This window comes from Trichechus manatus, unplaced genomic scaffold (genome assembly GCF_000243295.1).
Source record: "Trichechus manatus latirostris isolate Lorelei unplaced genomic scaffold, TriManLat1.0 scaffold00232, whole genome shotgun sequence".
NCBI lineage: Eukaryota > Metazoa > Chordata > Mammalia > Sirenia > Trichechidae > Trichechus > Trichechus manatus.
The window spans coordinates 1,050,136-1,069,551 of record NW_004444168.1 but is presented as its reverse complement, the minus strand read 5'-3'; the positions used below and the strand labels follow the sequence as shown (position 1 = coordinate 1,069,551).

The following is a 19,416-nucleotide window of genomic DNA, read 5'->3' as shown; positions in this document are numbered from 1 at the left end:
ACCCCTCTATTTAGAAATGCTTGGGTCTGGTTTCTGTTTTAGCACCACTAATTAGTGACGAGAGAGAGGGTAGAAACAACAAAAGTGAAGCTGTGACTGTGACCATTGTCAATAGAGCAGACAAAAATAAGGCCAGCCATGTACAGATATATAATATGTCACAGCTCAGTCTGAAAAAAAAAAAGTCAGTATTCTTCCCCCAAATTATGAATCCGATGGTTAGGTTTGTTTTTTACATATTGGAGAGTACAACTGTTTGATCTTCAACAACCGGAAAAAAAAAAAAAAAAAAGGTGGAGAACTAGGCCATAAGATGCTTCCCTTCTAAGGGTATAACAAAGGTCTAAATAACATATGCAGACTTTCCTTGCCCTCCTGGGGTTTGAATGCCCAATGAAATATTGGGCAGAAGAATGATGTGGGGAAACTGGACAACTGTCAGTGTGTTTGTTCTTGTGAGCTTCTCAACTCTGTCCTCTGGGCTACAGGCTGTACTCTTTCTCTTTTTTTTGGCCATTTACCTGGTTACCCTAATAGGCAATGTCCTCATTATCTTGGTCACTACAGCTGACTCTGCCCTACAAAGTCCTATGTACTTCTTCCTGAGAAACTTGTCCTTCCTGGAGATAGGTTTCAATTTGGTCATTGTGCCCAAGATGCTGGGGACTCTGATCATGCAGGACACAACTATCTCCTTCCTTGGCTGTGCCACTCAGATGTATTTCTTCTTCTTCTTTGGGGCTGCAGAGTGCTGCCTCCTGGCCACAATGGCATATGACCGCTATGTAGCCATCTGTGACCCTTTGCGTTACCCAGTCATCATGGGCCGCAGGGCCTGTGCCCAGCTGGCAGCTGCCTCTTGGTTCTCAGGTTTTCCAGTGGCCACTGTACAAACCACATGGATTTTCAGCTTCCCATTTTGTGGCCCCAACATGGTGAACCACTTCTTCTGTGACAGTCCCCCTGTCATTGCACTGGTCTGCGTTGATACTTCTCTGTTTGAACTAGAGGCTCTGACAGCTACTGTCTTATTCATCCTCTTCCCTTTCTTGCTGATTCTGGGGTCCTACGTCCATATCCTCTCCACTATCTTAAGGATGCCCTCAGCTGAGGGGAAACGCAAAGCCTTCTCCATATGTTCCTCCCACCTCCTGGTTGTCTCCCTCTTCTACAGCACTGCCATTCTCACATACTTCCGACTGCGGTCTAGCACCTCTCCTGAGAGCAAAAAGCTGCTCTCACTCTCCTATACAGTGGTGACTCCCATGTTGAATCCCATTATCTACAGCTTAAGGAACAGTGAAGTAAAGGCTGCACTGAGGCGGGTCATCCGCAAGACCCTGGCCTTCAGGAACGAAGATCGACTTAGATGGAAAATGAAGCAGCAGAATTTAAGGACAAAAGGAAAGAAAAATGAATTCCAAAATGGGTTTTTGGTCTCTACTCTTTCCAGAGCCACAGTATACATGCTGGGATTTTGGACTTTGCACTGGAGTTAGTTTCTGAATGAAAGAACATAAGTGATAAATGAAAGACCTATACTAGGCCCAGTATTCTGTGGGGCTGTGGAATCAGTGATTCCAAGGATGCTGCTAGTTTTCACATATTGGAAACTTATCTGAAGGTTGATAACTTCACTACAATCTGCCATGTTTTATTCATTTTAAACTTTCTTGAACTTTTTCACATATTACTATGTAATCTTCTGCAATATATTCTTCTACTTGTAAAAATACTCTAACTGCAAATTTTCAGGGTCTCATTGTTTACAAGGAAATTAAAGAAATGATTTTTTTTTACAATTGTTTTTTTTTCAGTCATTAAATCATTTTTTCAACAAATACTTACTCAGCAACCAACATGTATCAGGCTCTATTTTAGACCCTGAAGATACCTTCGTAAACAAAATAGACTTCTTGCCTTATGGAATTTACATTCCCGTAAGAAAGAGAAATAATAAAAAAGTGGTTAAAATCACCAGAGATTTATTAAATACACATGTTTAGAGGGCCAGCAATTGATGCGTTTTTTCTTTCCTACCATAATCAATCAGTTGGTGACACATCTGGAGAAAAAATGACTCTACACTGACAATTGTCTCAATCTCAAAATTATTTACTTGGTATATGAGAGTTCCTTGACAGGAAGGGTATACAGAATGCCCCAGTCAAGTGTAGGTGGACAGATTATACAAAACTGTGGTAAATAACACAAGGATTCCTTGTTGTTTAGATTTTTTTCTGTAATCTTATTTTGATTAGATGAAATTGTCTTTTTTTAAGCTTGTATATCACTCAACCAACACAATAGCCCCTCTTTGTGACATTTTCCAGTGAACATAGTCCAATTCTGGACTCACAGAAAGCAGCAGCCATAAGCCACAGAAAATACAGCTTTGTGTAAGTATATCTCTGACAATTCATTGATAATTAACAGGGCAGGCATGTCCTCTCTACAAACTCTACAGACAACCCTACCTTTGTAGGGTTGGCATGAAGGTACCACGGCAAGTTGAATCTCCCACACAAACTGTCCTTCACCTCTCATGTAGCAAGGGCCCCAGAATGGCAGTGCACTCTAAAAAATCACCACAAGAATTTATAACTGAAAAGACAACTCACGGGGTCCTATTTGCATAATGACAGTCACACAAATAAGCAGATTGGCACCATTATAAATTTTAGACAAGATTTAATTATGCCTCCACATTTATTTTACTTGAGCTTGGTGTGGCAGGCAAAATAGTGACCTCCAAAGACATCCAACTGCTAATCCCCAGAACCAGTGGATATGTTACCGTGCATGGTAAAAGTACTTTGCAGGTATGATTAAGTATCTTGAGATAGGGAGATTATCCTGAATTATCCAGGTATGCCCACACACAAGGGTCCTTATAAGAAGAAGGCAGAATGATCAGAGTGAGAGAGACAAAGTACAAAGGTAGAAGCAGAGGTAACAGAGGAGGAGAGAAGATGCTACACTACTGGCTTTGAAGATGGAGGAAGGGGCCCTCAGCCAAGGAACATATGCAGCCTCTACAAACTGGAAAAGTCAAGGGAATGAATTCTCCCCTAGAGCCTCTAGAAAGGTATACAGGCCTGCCAATACCTTGATTTTAGCCCAGTGAAACTGATTTTGGACTTACAACCTCTAGAACTGTAAGATAATAAATCTGTGTTGTTTTAAGCCACAAAGTTTGTGGTAATTTGTTACAGCAGCAACAGGAAACTAATACAGTTGGTCATATCCTATTCTTCTCAGCTTATGTCCCAAATGTTGGCATTCTTCCCTGTTCAACTCCTTTCCCCCTTCCATCCAAAACAACAACTTCTACTTCATCAAGATAATTGGGGTGATCAGACATAAATGGCTTCCTTTTATGCCCTTACATCTAAAATGTGGCATCCATTTATGCCCACATCTTTGTCTATTTCTCTTTTGTCTGAAAAGATGAGATGCCTCTCTTCTCCACCTGAATTCTTGAATATATGTAATCCTCCCATTTCCTCATGGAACATGCATGAAATATTACTTGGCAATAAAAAGGAACAGACTATTGATACATACAATGTCTCCAAATGGATGTGTCTCAAAAGCACTAATCTATGTAAAAGAAGCCAGACTAAAAAACTCTACGCTGTTTGATTTTATTTATGTAAAATTTTAGAAAAAGTAAATACAGAGTGACAAAAAGCAGATCAATGGGTGCCAAGGGCTAGAAGCAGAGGGATGGCACTGACTGAAATGGGGCATCAGGGACCTTTTCAGGGTGATTAAAATCTTTTATGTCATGTGTGGTAGTGATTATAACATGGTTTACATTTATCAAAACTGAGCCTCAATATAGCATTCTTCGCCAAGTGAAGCAACTGACCTCTGGTGGTACACTGATTACACCGGAACACTTTCAGCATTGAAGACTTAACAGTATTTTCTTCTCACATGAACAGACTCACAGTGTTTCTTTTAGCATCACCATTCACTGATTTTTAGAATTCTTATCAATAGATAAATGTACCACAGACAACATCAATCCTACCAAGAAGACATATTTTATAATTAAGAAAGTCATGGTAGTAGGCTCAAGCCCATTAAATTTACTCATCTCATCAAGCATCCTATTATCCATCAGGAGTTGACTTGATTAAATTGTGGAATGGTCTACTGAAGTTTCAGTTACAACACCAGCAAGGGGAAAACCTCTGAGAGATTTGAGTGCTGTCTCATAAAATGCAGTATGCACTTTAAAATAGTGGTCAATATAAGATGCTGTCCCTAAAATAACCAGAATGCAATGGTGGCAAACCAGGAGACACAGGTAGAGTGGCTCATTTCATGATTACACCAGTAACCTACTGAAGAATTTTTGCTACCCACGTCCACATTCCTGGGTTTGGGTCACTTGAGTCGGAATCAACTGGATGGCAATGGGTTCGGTTTTTTTTTCAATGTTCAAAGAAGGAATGCCTTCATGGTGGTCTTGAACCACTCATAATCCTAATGAATTCGAAGCAGACTGTTCACTGGTATTGGAGTCTTCCTATTACTTAACCAGAAGGCTAACAATGGGAGTCACTCTATTGCCATAGTGATTAATCCAGATTTTCAAGGGCAAATTAGGTTGCTGATACAACTGGGGCTAAGTAGGACCAGGCTGAGAACCAAGAGGAATCCAGTGGGATATCTTATAACACTTCTCTTAACAATAAAAAAATCAGTTGCTGACCAGTTGATTCCACTCACAGCGACCCCAAGTGGGTCATAGTAGAACTATGCTCCATAGGGTTTTCAATGCCAGTTTTTCAGAAGTAGATAAGTCAGGCCTTTCTTCTGAGGTGCCTAAGGAGGACTAGAACCTCCAAGCTTTCAGTTAGCAGCCAAGTGCATTAACTGTTTATACCACTCAGTGACACCTCCTTTAACAATAGCCCTTCTCAGAGGGCAACCACAGAAATCCAACAAATAAAGGATCACCAAGAACTCAAATCTGATAGGAAAGAAATTTTAGGTCACCGCTCCAGGGAACACAACAACAACATCATCAGATAAAGAACCCCATCCAAATGAGGTACTGGCAGAAAATAAGAAAACCATGAAAGGGTTGGGAAAAGAAAGATGTTATGATTACCAATTTAGGTCTTGTGACCAGAATCAGGAACTATAGCAGCTATGTTTCCTGTTAGTTGTTTGCTTTTTACCTGTTTCTCCCTCAGCCTCCTTAAGTAAATAGTTCTGGTGGGAGCTATTATTTTAGATATCAAGTAGAAGTGTGACCTAATTGATACCACATTGTTATGATAAAGTTGCCAATGAAGCTTTATGTGTTCCTTGCATTGGGGACTTGAACTAATCACCAGAAAAAGACCAAGTGGATCCTGAGGGTAAAAGGGGTATACTGCAGCTTATGTTTGCCATTTCAGACCTAGTCTCTATCATTTTGAATTTCATATGTGCCTCAGAAAGCTGACTTTTATGCATTGTATCAACAAGTTCTCTGGCTCTCTGGCTTCTAATTGAAATACAATAACAGAGAATGAGCTTTAAATATTTATTCACAAGACTTCCTCACCTCCATATACCTATATCTGGTGGCCTTCTATGTAGAGCTACCCACTCCAGGTTCCATTTCTCTCCTCTTGGTCCTTCAGATGTAGGATTGGTAACGCTCCTCACTCTTGCTAGCACTGGGATATGTTACTATTTCATGCGGGTTCCCATAATCCTCTCTTCATTTTTGTAAAGGTGTATCCTGATAGACTCGATCCTTATGTTTCTAAGAAGAGTGTGAGAAGGACAGCACAGGTCATATGTTCTGCTTCATTGTACCCATGCTCTCCACTACCCACATCACGCGCGCGCGCACACACACACACACACTCACACAGCATCTAGTCATAGTAAGTGATTAATGTTTGTTGATGGAGCACTGGTGGCACAATGGTGAAATGTCTGGCTGCTAACCAAATGGTTGGCAGATCAAACCCACCCAGCAGCTCTGCAGGAGAAAGATCTGGTGATCTGGATCCGTAAAGATTATAGCACAGTAAACCCTATGAGGCAGTTCTACTCTGCCACATGGAGTTACTACGAGTCGGAATCAACTTGACAGCACCTGACAATAACGTTTGTTAATTTTTGATTACCCGATGATGCAGAGATTCAGGAATATCAAACAATAAAGGGGTTGAAACAGTATCTGAGACAGAGATATAGTAACATACAACAACAACAACAAAAAAAAACAAACAAACATATTTTACAGGTTCTAGGGATTATAAATTGTGAATGCTTCTCCAGAGAGTTCTTAACCCTTAGATGAAAAAGACCACCCAGAAGGAAGCAAACACACCTTCTTATTGCTCCATGAGTTATTGTCCTTCTCCTTCTACAAAGGAAATCCCGGATGACGGATGGAGAGTGTATCCAAGGACAAGGCCCTAAGATGAGCCTCTTACCATGTTCCAGATTCACAAGAAAGGTGACTACTCATTAAGTCTTACTAGTAGGGAGCAGCAGGGTCTCTGAGCTCAAAATCAGTGGTAGATCCCAAAGCTGGATGGGAAATTCCTTGTGGTTACTTTTCTCAGAGCTCCCTTCACATCCTTGTTCCTCAGGCTGTAGATGAGGGGATTGATCATGGGGGTCACCACTGCATAGAACAAAGACACTATCTTTTCCTGCTCTTTGGAAGACTTTGGTGTCATGTAGGTGATAATTCCTGACCCATAAAAAAGGATGACCACTATGAGGTGGGAGCCACAATTAGAGAATGCCTTGAGCCTCCCAGCAGCTGACTTCATCCTGACCACAGTCACTATAATAAGGCCATAGGATACCAAAATTAGGGAAACAGGTATGAGAAGGACCACGACCCCCACAAAAAAAATGGTCATCTCTGAAGTGTGGGTGTCGGTGGATGCCAGGACCAACAGTGCAGGGGCCTCACAAAAGAAATGAGCAATGCTATTGCTGCCTCGGTAGGGTAGCCTTAGTATGAAGGTGGTATTCACAACAGACACCAGAATGCCACTGGTCCATGATGCCATGGCCAGCTGAAAACACACTGTCCAGGTCATGATGTTAGAGTAATGCAAAGGATTGCAAATGGCCACATATCGATCACAGGACATCACTGCTAGAAGAGCACACTGTGTACCCCCAAAAATGAGGAAGAGTAGAAGCTGAGCTGCACAACGTATGAATGAAATGGCCTTCTTCTTGGATAGCAGGTGAACGAGGGCCTGAGGAATGATGTTGGTAGAGAAACAGAGGTCAGCCAGAGACAAATTGCAGAGAAAAAAATACATGGGTGTGTGAAGTCGGGAGTCAACCTGAACAAGGGACATCAGAAGCAGATTTCCAAGCACAGTGACCATGTAGACACCCAGTAATAAGACAAACAGCAGTTTCTGGGTGAATGGGTCATCAGAGAGTCCCAGGAGGAAGAATTCAGTCACCTGTGTCTGGTTTGACTGTCTCATAGTTCGTTCTCTCTTTTTACATGATATGCTACACAATGGCATGCATGGCCTACAAAATTATATAAATCAGAGTGAGAAGGCTCAGATTTGCCCCCAATCACTATCAACCATTTCTAGAATCCCCTTTATAAAGTCCTGAGCAGCAATCATGCTCCTTTAGTTCGAACATTTCCAGAGCTGCAAAACTCAGTACTTTACAAGATGTTGCATTCCACTGTTGGTGTAATCTGTCAAGAGAAAAGTACAGCAAAGGAATCATCTTCTTTATTCTGCATTTCACACTTCTGATAATATAATAATAAATTGAATTCATCTGTAAGTCATACCATTTAATCTCAGTTTATTATTAACTAAAATCACTGTCTCTTAAGCTGCTCTTGCCACACGGCTGTCATTTCATGACTTTGTGGGGGTTTTGTGCAATGCTTTGGACATACAACGGTTCTTGATGTCTCTTTTCAGAAAAGATAGTTACATCTGTATATGAGATGAATGACAGCCAAAGTACATTGTAGACCTGACATGTTTCTCAGGGAAAATAACCTGTTTTAAAGAAGCTGGGGGATCAAGGGGTAACCACATACTGTGGATAATCTCTTTAACAATCCTATCTCTAGCTCAAGCTCTCTGTTAATATCAACCATGAATGAGCTTCCAAAACAGCAAATGCACCATCACAACAGGATTTCCATTTAAACCACCAGATTGGCTAGTTTCTTACTTCACCAAACTCTTCACTATTCCTCATCTCCAGTCCATCATCATCTTCCACTGTCTTGCACTATCTTTCTGCTACCTCCAGAGATTAAAAACTCTTTTGAAAACTGTGTCTATGTTTATTTTAATCAGGAAAATCTGGCAAAACTAAAACATTCTCATATCAAGTCATATAAACATAATGGTTACACTAACATTAGCCTTACATCAGGTTAAGAGGGGGATGTCGATTTTGATTCAATATTAGTAAAATAAAAATCAGTGTCACCACCCTTGAAAATCTTTTAAGTGATAAAAAGCTCTTTAATAATCTCCAAAAGAACTCTATATTCCTCCTTAATCTTCTCTATTTCAATTTTGTCTTCTTGTATACTCTGCCTTGAATAAAATATACTATTTCATTTTTAAATGTTTAATCATCCATATTTCAAATATATATAAAATATACACATTTTCAGCAACAAAAGAAAAAAACAGAAAAATTGAACATTGTCAAAATTAAAAATTTTGTGCTTTGAAGGACACCATTAGAAAGTGAAAAGACAACCCACAGAATGGGAGAAATATTTGGCAAACTATGTAACTGATAAAAGACATATCTAGAATACATAGAACTCTTACAACTTAATAATAAAATTACAAATAAATGAATTTAAAATGATAAAGGATCTGAATAGACATTTTTCCAAAGAACATATGCAAATGGCTAATAGGCACATGCTGCTCAACGTCATTAAATCAAACCTATTACCACTGAGTCAATTCCAACTCACAGAGTCTCTGTAGGACAGAGCAGAACTTCTCTATAGGGCTTCAATGTCATTAGGGACATGCAAATCAAAACCACAATGAGATACCACTTCACACCCACTAAGATGGCTATAATCAAAAAGACAGATAATAACAAGCTTTGGTGAAGATGTGCAGAAATGGAATCTGTTACACATTGTTGGGAAAACCACTTGGCATTCCTCAAAAAGTTAAACATAGAGCCCATATGACCCAGCAATTCCACTACTAGGTATTACCCAAGAGAGCTGAAAACATATGTCTGCGCAAAAAACTTGTACACAAATATTCATAGCAACAATATTCATAACAGCCAAAAAGTAGAAACAACCCAAATGTCCATCAACTCATGAATATATAAATAAAATGTGACCTATCCATAGACTGGAATATTACTCAGCTATAAAAAAGAAATGAATTACTGTACATGCTACAGCAAGGATGAACCTTGAAAACTAAGTGAAAGAAGCCAGTAACAAAGAACCACATATTGAATGAACCCATTTATATGAAGCATCCAGACGAGGCAAATATGTAGTGGCATAAAGTAGATTAGTGGTTGCCTACCGTTGGGAGGATAGAGGTATTGGGGGGTGACAGCTAAGCGGTACAGGGTTTCTATTTGGAGTGATGAAAATGTTCTAAAATTGACTGTGGTGATTATTGCACAACTCTGCAAATATACTAAAAGCCATTGAATTATGATATTTAAGTGGATGAATTGTATGGTATGCAGATTCTAACTAAGTTGTTAAAAATAGTTAAGTAAGAGTGTGTGTGTTTGCAAAAGTGACACAGAAATTCAGGTTCTCACCTTTTAAAAATTAAAATTACATAAAAGTATGTGTAGTATAGTAGAAGTTATTCTCCAAACACCCTTAAGCTCACTACTCTTCCATTAGTAACCACAGATCACAGGCTGGTATATGTCTTTACGGATGTCTACCATTTTAATTATGTGTGTGTGTGTGTACTTAAACATATGGACTTTTAAAATTTACATATAACTTAGTGATTTTCTTTTTTCAATAAACAATCAACATATCTTGCAGACCATTCCTCACCCGTACATTTAGCTACAACCAAGTCTTGCTATTCATTATGTGGTATTTCACAGTACATGTAAATTAAAATTAGTTAATTGCTCCCTTACTAATGAACATTATGGTTGGGTCCAATTTGTACTACCAAAAATAATTCCCATATGAACATTCTTATATGTATAATGATTTTCACTTATGCCAACAGATCTGTAGGATAAATTCCAAACAACTGAATTGCTAAGTACAAGCTTTATTCAAGGTTGGGATATAAGGGTAGAAATAGCTATACTTATAGGTACTGTCAATATCTAAAACAGTTCCTAGAACCATTATAAAAGTTTCTACTTTTATACAGAAGAAATAAAACACTTACTAAATTAACAAATAAAACATTAATATAAACAACCACATCTTTCTTGCTGATCATTTATTGCTCCACACTGACTACAGATGACATTTATCCTCCTTATCTGAACATAGACCACCTAGCTAGCCGTTATCCCTACCAAATAACTAGGACACACTGCATTTTTATACCTGACTGCTTTTTCCTTAACATAGGCTCTCTACTCAGAGGCATGACCACTACATAGGTATAGCATTATTTTCCTTTCATATTCATCACATGAGGAATATTCAATCAATGGTATTTTCTAAGCAAATACTATGGGTCAATTAGCACAATCAACTTTAAAAATCCATTTGGAAACACACTGGTTACACAGACCAAAGATCCAGCTCTTAGAGCCAAATAATCCTAGAGAGGAAGGTACAAATCATAATCATGCTTCATCCAAAGTGCCAAGTATGATTCCTGGAACATCATAGATTTACAGCAAATGTTAATTTGATGAATGAATGTACTAGGCCAAGTCAGTCTGAATAATCTAAAAATTACTTAAATCAAACTAACAAAGAATTGCTTCTAAAGGGAAATATAATCTATTGTCAAAAAAGCTGATATAACAAATTCTGGCAACACAAACTAATTGTGAAGGTTGTGCACTTTGTGAATTACTATCCATCTAGTGTAAGATGCCAAGAAATTTGGAAGACAGCTGCCCGGCCAACTGACTGAAAGAGATCCATATTTATACCTATTCCAAAGAATGGTGATCCAACCAAACGCGGAAATTATGAAACAATATCATTAATATCACACACAAGTAAAATTTTGCTGAAGATCATCATTCAAAAGTAGTTGTTGCAGAACATTAACAAGGAACTGCCAGAAATTAAAGCTGGATTCAGAAGAGGACTTGGAAGGAAGGTATCGTTGCTGATGTCAGATGGATCATGGCTGAAAGTGGAGAATACCAGAAAGATGTTTACCTGTGTTTTACTGACTATGAAGAGGCATTCAACTGTGTGGATCATAACAAATTATGGATAACTTTACAAAGAACGGGAATTCCAGAACACTTAATTGTTTTTTCATGAGGAACCTGTAAATAGATCAAGAGATAGTCATTCAAACAGAATAAGGGGATATTGTATGGTTTAAAGTCAGGAAAAGTGTGCGTCAGGGTTGTATCCTTTCACCATACTTATTCAATCTATATGCTGAGCAAATAATCTGAGAAGCTAGACTGTATAAAGAAGAATGTGGAATCAGGACTGGAGGAAGACTCATTAACAACCTGCATTATACAGATAACACAACCTTGCTTGTTGAAAGTGAAGAGGACTTGAAGCACTTTCTGATGAAGACCAAAGACTACAGCCTTCAGTATGGTTTACATCTCAACATAAAGAAAATAAAATCCTCACAACTAGACCAATAAGCAACATCATGATGAACAGAGAAAAAACTGAAGTTGTCAAAGATTTCATTTTACTTGGATCTACAATCAACACCCATGGAAACAGCAGTCAAGAAATTAAACAACACACTGCATTGGACAAATCTGCTGCAAAAGACCTCTTTAAAGTGTTAAAAAGCAAAGATGTTGCGGTAAGGACTAAGGTGCGCTTGACGCAAGCCTTGGTGTTTTCAATCACCTCATATGCATGTGAAAGCTGGGGAGTGAATAAGGAAGACCTAAGAAGAAGAGATGCCTTTGAATTATGGTGTTGGAGAAGAATATTGAATATACCATGGACTGCCAGAAGAAGGAACAAATCTGTCTTGGAAGAAGTACAGCTAGAATGCTCTTTGGAAGAAAGAATGGTAAGACTTTGTATTACATACTTTGGACATGTTATCAGGAGGGATCAGTCGCTGGAGAAGGACATCAAGCTTGGTTAAGTAGAGGGTCAGTGAAAAAGAGGAAGACCGTCAACGAGATGGATTGACACAATCGCTGCAACAATAGGCTCAACAATAACAATGATCATGAGGATGGCACAGGACCTGGCAGTGTTTGGTTCTGCTGTACAAAAGGGTCACTAAGATTCAGAAACGACTCGATGGTACCTAACAACAGTGATAGGTGCTAACCAGTTGGTTCTTAGAGTCTCCAGGTTCGGGTTAAGTTCAACATTAGACTTGCTCCTCTCTCAGCCACAGTTTACACCCTTCCCAGAGAGAAATTTGAGTGCAGCTGCATCAATCATGTCTGTAGATCTCAGGGAAAATTAAATGATATGCTGACAATGTTTCTCAGTTTCATGAAAGGAAACGTAGAACATAAAACCAAACACTTGTCACAAAATTCAAAATGATGCCTACAAAGAAAGAGTAACATAATGAAATGGCAGCTACAGGATATTATCATGATTCCTAACTCTTCTTAGCCCATCTAATAATCACAGGTTTTTGAAGATCCCATTTAGGAAAAATATTCTCCAAGAACATCTTCCTTACTGATCCTCACATTTGCCTCTTTCTTCACTTCCATTTCCAACACACACAGACACAGATACACACAAATACATTCACAAACATACAGTCTGTCATAGATACACATGTGCACCTACACCACCATGTACTTACCTCCTTCTTAGCTCTAACAGATTATATTGAAATTATTTTGTCCTTCTCTGTGACTGTAAGATGTTCAAGAGCAGGGAGCATGCCTGAATCATCTTTATTCTGAGAAAATAAGATAAATCCTGGCATACAACAAGTGTTTAACACGTTTCTTCAGCTGCTTTTACTTGAGCCAAAGCAACTGGAGACAGGTGAATGTGAGTCAGAGACAGGTATGTCAGATGACAGAGATTCCCTGATGCTGGGACTGCAGCATTGGAAAACTGAACCCCTGACCTCTTCTGGTCTGATTTTTAAAAACATGCTATTTCCCCATGCAAATGTGGAGGAGAAGGTGCTCTTACAGGCGACTGTGAATCTGCTCCCAGGGTCAGGAATCTTCCATAAGAAAATCATGTTTACTGTTGACCTTTCTCTCATCTTACTCCCTTTCTCCAGATTTAAAGTCAATTTGTGCATTCATTTTTCTAATTAAAATGACATATGACATTAGATGACAGGGTCACTGAGCCATGTAGTGTCTAATCTGACACTTCTTTTAAGAAGAGGAAATCTTTAGGAACCAAGGGAAAATAATTGCTCTTCTGATTCCAAGATCCCTTGTGTTCAAAATCACTTTATCCAATCCTCCATATCCACTTACTATCCTCCAAACACACCCTCAACACAGGAGTAAGAATCTTACCAGAAGGACCAATATTGACTTCATGGAGGTTCTGCTTATGTCTCTATCAGTGGAGAACCAGGATTCTTCTTCGCAGGCAATCTGACATTATAATTATGCTGTCATAGATAGATCCAATGTGTTCAAAATCTTGGTTAGATCAATTACAGAAGATTTAGCACTAAGAATTAAATGGCTTAGACAAAATTAGTTGGAATTTAAAAATCCAATCTATGAAGAAACTGATACCAATTCACTCTCAACATATCAAAGGTTCTTCACTTCTTGTTCAATTCGTGACTTCTCTTTCCTTCCCTCTAATAATTTTACAAAAACCGTCTCATGCTTTAGAGATAAAAGATCGAATTAGCATCTCAAAGCCAGTAAAACACCCCATTGTTGGGAAAATGTTATAGGTGCATTGGCAGCAGGGAGGGCAGGGTGATGACTGTGGACACCTTGTTATAAAGGCAGAGAGCTCAGTAAAATCACAGAAGTGCAAGGACAATGCAGGTAAGGGAACACTCACATCTCCTATATCCTCCTGCTCCATACAAAGGGCTTATCACTGGCCTCAGGGCTGGTTGTGCAATAATAGTTCCACTTAAATGAACTGAGCGAGGGGATACTAGAAGCAGCCTCTGGAGCAGTGCTTAGGAGGATTTCAGAATCACTAGGGAGAAGAGCTGTGTATCCTCTGAGATGGTTCCTTAGTGGTTATAAGGAGGACAGAAATTACACGTAGTTACCACTCAAATCTCGGTTTACAGGTCCCATCACCAGTTTTTCTTATATGTCTTATTTTTAGGGGAGTGTTGTATTGTGATTAAGCATTTGGTTTCTGGAGGAAAAAATACTAGGTTGCACCCCAGATCTACCATATACTGTCTCTGTGATTTTGAGAAAAGTTTATATCATTTGTTGAATCTGAGTGTAATGTGCCCTTGAAAATAATAATTAGATAAATGTGATTAACATAACACCTGCATAAAGTAAGAGCTGAATAAATATTACTTATGATTATTACAGGCAGGGCTAGGTGGTTGACATTAGGACAAGTATCTGAGTTTTGGCAAATGATATCCTATGTTTGGCATTGTCACTCAGATTTGAATATGATTATGTTACTGAAGGATCAATCTAGATAATAATTTTAGTTGAAAAGCCAACATTCCAGAGAATAAGGACCCATATCAAAATGCATACAATATTTTGTATGGCTTTTCCCCTAGACGAAGCCCCTGGGTAATGTAAAGAATTAACACACTTGTCTGCTAACTGAAAGGTTGGAGGTTTGAATTCACCCAGAGACACACAGGAAGAAAGTCCTGGTATTCTTCTCCAAAAATCTCAGCCATTGTGAGGGAGAGCCAACATGACACTATAGACAGAAGCACCATGCCATCCTTCCACAGCAAAGACTGAAAAACCATGTAAAACAGAGACAAACGTCAATCCTGGAACCCTAAGCATCAAATGAAGAGATAAAGAACTCAGCCAAGCACCTAATGGAATAAGAAACTGAAAGATAACAGAGAGCGAGGAGAGATACGTGCAGAGGTCCTCTATCAGCTAACGGCAGCACAGATTTGCCATCTTGGACTCCAGTCAGAGAGCGGCAGACAGGGAGTATGGGGAAGCAGTTTCACAGAGCTCCCAGCAGGAGACAGACCACTCAGTAACCAGCAATATATGCTTTCCCATCCCCCATCACTCTCCCCCCTGCTCTACCTCCACTGCTTCATAGCTGGCTGCGGTAGCTTAGCTGGCTGGGAAGTGCAGGGTCCATGCTGCTTGGATTCACCCTGCCCATATCAAAGTTTAACAGACAGGTAGTACAGGAAAGCAGCTTCAAGGAGCTCCCAGCAGGAGACAGAACACCCAGGAACTAGCAATACACACTTTCCAAACCCCCACCATTCCTTCCATCTGCACGGCTTCCCCTGCTTCCTGCCAGCCACAGTCTCTCGTCTGGGAGGCAATGGCTTCAGCCCCGTGATGCTTGGATTCACCTCACCCACACTGGCCGGCTCCCTGACTGCCATTTGTATGTTGCTGATGTCGGTTTCTTCAGCTTCTTTTTGTTTCTTCTGTGCCTCTCACCACCTACCCTTCCTTTCTCTCAAACATTTGGCTCCGTGTGCCATATTTGTTTCTTCTAGAAAGGCTGTGAAGTTGCTGCTCGACTGGAGAACTGCTTCAGCGGCCTGCGCTGCCATGCTGGTGGGATTCCCAGGGTTCTTTTCGTTTTGTTCTGTTCTGTTTGTTTGTTTTCTTTTTCTGTTCAAGGCTTGGGAGCCCCTTCTAGCCAAGCTATACTGTGAGGCTTGGGAACTACTTTCTGGTCTGTGAAGTCATGTCAGAGGGATCCCTGAGGGCATTTCCTTTTTCTTTTTTCTCCCTTTTTTCCTTTGTGTCTGTCTTCATTTCTCAGTTTCTCATATCTCTATCCTTACCTTCTTTTCCTGTCTTGAATACCTGGCGCTGCGTGACATCTCTACCCCTTCTAGCCAGGCTGTACTGTATGGCCTGGGAACCCCTTCCTCAATCTTCACATCCGTACCAGTGGGATCACTGAGGACTTTGCTTTTCTTTTTTTTTTTATTTTCTAATTTTTATTTATTTATTTTCTATTCCCCTTTTCTTTTTATTTTTTACCCTTTTTGTTTTTCTCCATTTCTTGGTTTCTTATTTCTCTACTCAAACAGCAAGCCCCCTTAGCACTTTGTTTGTTTGTTTTTGGCTCTTGTTTCTCTCTTCCCTCTCTCCTCTTTACCATACCCATCTTAGTACCACACATCACAATTTCACCCCTCCTTCCTGCCTACCTGCACTGTCCGCTGAACATGACACCCCTGAGCAGCACAGGCATGGCCTACCAGAACCTACCCTACACTGATTCCCAGCCTTATCACCCCTACTACATGCCACAAAAAAAACCCATCCCAGCCCCTCCTGTTCAGCTGGACCTGCCCTGCTGCACCATAGATGAGCAACTGGCCCTGCCCATTGGACAAGGAGATGAAAAGTATCGTGCCCATGGATGACAAACAAAGAATGCACAGCCTGCCTGCTCAAACATAACCAAATAAAACAAAAAAAGTAAGACAAAACAAACAAACCTACAATCAATAAATGAAGAAAATAACTACTGAATGTCCCAAAGGCAGCAGACAATATCAAAACATACAAAAAAAAAGGATAAGATGGTTCCAGTAGGCATCCAAAATAAAACATCAGATGACTACCCAGTAGAAGAAAAGACACTAGAACTACCCGATAGGGAATTCAAATCTCTAATATTGAGTTATCCAAGAGTTGAAGCAAAAAGAACACAAAAATGAGAGAAAAATAGACAAATTCATGGAAAAGGCAGACAAATTCACGGAAAATACAGACAAAAAAAAATGGAAGAATTCAAGAAAATAATACAGGAATAAAATGCCAAAATAAATTCACAACTAGAAATCATACAAAAACAAAAATTAGAAATCCAAAAGATAAAAAACAAGATTTCAGAAATGGACAGTGCCATAGAAGGGCTGAGGAGCAGGTGTGAAATGATGGATGACAGGATCAGTGAAACTGAAGACAAACACTTGGATACAACTCTGAGGAAAAATCAGAAAAAAGAATGAAGAAAAATGAAGAACCCCTGAGACTGATGTGGGATACAATCAAAACCAAAAATCTTCGAGTGATCAGCATTCCAGAATTGGGGGAGAACAAAGAAAAGACAGAGAGGATCACTGGAGAATTGCTGACAGAAAACTTCCCTAACGTCATGAAATACGAAAAGCTGACCATCCAAGAAATTCAACAAACACCATATAGGACAGTCCCCAAAAGAAAATCACCAAGGCACATGATAATCACACTCACTAAAACCAAAGACAAATAAAGAATCCTGAGAGCAGCTTGAGAAAACAAAAAGTCACATACAGAGGAGAAACAATAAGACTAAGCTCTGATTATTTGGCAGAAACCATGCAGGTAAGCAGGCAATCGGATGACATATATAAAACCTTGAAAGAAAAAAATTGCTAATCAAGAATAATATACCCCAAAAACTCTCATTCAAATACAATGGGGAAATCAGGATATTTCCAGCTAAACAGAAATTAAGGGAATATGTAAAAACCAAACCAAAGTTACAAGAATTATTAAAGGAAGTCCTTTGGTCTGAGAACAAACAACATCAGGCCACAGCCTGAATCTAGGACACAAGATTGTACCAGCCAGATACCAACCTAGGAAATGAAATCTTAAGGACAACTCAAAACCAAAAGAATTACAATAGGGAAAGAGAGAGGTTAATCTGTAAATCACAACAACATCACAACAATAAAAGAGAGAATAAACAGTGTAGGTATAGAACTATCTAATGGAGAGGAAGGCAAGGAAATACCAAGTAATAATAGACTGCTTCAAACCTAGGAAGATAAGGGTAAATTTCAAGGTAATCACAAAGAAAGTCAACAAAACTATTTATTAAAATAAAGAAGAAAAACATAAAGCACAGTAAAAATAAAATCTACAAAAAAAAAGAAATGATAAAAAAAATCTACAAACAAAAGGAACTCAGAACAGGAGACTAACAGGAACAAAGAAAACGTCAGCACCACAAAGAAAAGCACTACAAAATGACGGCAATAAACTCACACCTATCAATAATTACACTGAACATAAATGGCCTAAATGCACCAATAAAGAGACAATGACAGAATGGATAAAAAACCAGGACCCGAAGTTCCAGCAAAATGGTGCTCTAGGCAGAAGCACCACGCCATCCCTCCACAGCAAAGTCCCAAAAAACTAAGCCGAGCAGAGAATACAACAATCCTGAAACCCTAAAACATCATATGAAGACATAAAGAACTCAGCCAAGCACCAAATGGAGTGAGAAAACTGGCAGAGAACGGAGAGCGAGGAGAGATTCATGCAGAGGTCCCCTACCAGCTAACGCAGCACAGATCCGCCATCTTGGACTCCTATTGGAGACCAGTAAACAGGGCGTACGAGAAAGCAGCCTCACGGACCTTCCAGCGGGAGACAAAACAACCGGTAACTGGCGATATATGCTTTCCCACCCACCACCCTTTTTCACCCCAACTCGGCCTCCTCTGCTTCCCGCGGCCACAGTCTCTTGACTGGGAAACAGCAGCTGCTTGGATTCCACACACCAGAACAGGTGGCTCTCTGAGTGCCATTTGTTGGCTGCTGGTGTTGTTTTTTTTCCGCTTCTTTTTATTTCTTCCTTGCCTCTCCCCACCTCCCCCTCCTTTCACTCGAGTACCTTGCTCCGTGCGGCATCTATGCTTCTTCCTGAGGGGCTGCAGAGCTCTGGTAATTTGTGATATATGCTTTCCAACTCTCTACTCTTCTTCACCCACACTCGGCCCCCTCTGCTTCCCAAGGACACAGTCTCTTGTCCAGAAACATCAGCCTGCACTAGCTGGCTTTCTGAGTGCCATTTGTTGGCTGCTAGTGTTGCTTTTTTTTTCTGCTTCTATTCTTACTTGCCTCTCGCCACCTCCCCCTCCCTTCGCTCAAGTACCTGGCTCCGTGCGCCATCTTTGCTTCTTCCTGAGGGGCTGCGGAACTCCGTTCGAGTGTGGAGCTGCTTCCCGGTTTGGGCTGCCGTGCTGGTGGGATCCTGGGGCTTTTGTTCGTTTGTTTGTTTTGAATTGCTTGCTTGTTTTCTTTTCCTTTTCTTGAGTTGGGAGCCCTTTCTGGCCAGGCTGAGCTGCGTGGCAGGGAGACTCCCCTTCAGCTTCCACAGACATGCAG

General features: G+C 40.0%; 2 protein-coding genes and 1 pseudogene across 2 annotated transcripts; 1 reads left to right on the top strand and 2 right to left on the bottom strand.

Annotated features, from left to right (window-relative positions):
• The first annotated feature begins 309 nt into the window (after positions 1–309).
• On the top strand, positions 310–1,499 carry LOC101342716 (olfactory receptor 10A4). Its single transcript, XM_004389095.2, has one exon. It carries the CDS (start codon positions 387–389, stop codon positions 1,497–1,499), a length of 1,113 nt encoding a protein of 370 aa, XP_004389152.2. The 5' UTR covers positions 310–386.
• A 4,232-nt stretch (positions 1,500–5,731) lies between these two features.
• The window catches only part of LOC101342211 (ubiquitin-conjugating enzyme E2 variant 2 pseudogene), a 28,224-nt pseudogene continuing 14,539 nt past the window's right edge, over positions 5,732–19,416 (bottom strand).
• Positions 5,768–7,481, bottom strand: LOC101342459 (olfactory receptor 2D2-like). The gene has a single exon (XM_004389094.2). It carries the CDS (start codon positions 7,479–7,481, stop codon positions 6,534–6,536), a length of 948 nt encoding a protein of 315 aa, XP_004389151.1. The 3' UTR covers positions 5,768–6,533.

Excerpts from the sequence above, each read along its gene's own strand:
- LOC101342716 (XM_004389095.2), top strand. The coding sequence starts at position 387 with ATGCCCAATGAAATATTGGGCAGAAGAATGATGTGGGGAAACTGGACA.
- LOC101342459 (XM_004389094.2), bottom strand. The coding sequence starts at position 7,481 with ATGAGACAGTCAAACCAGACACAGGTGACTGAATTCTTCCTCCTGGGA.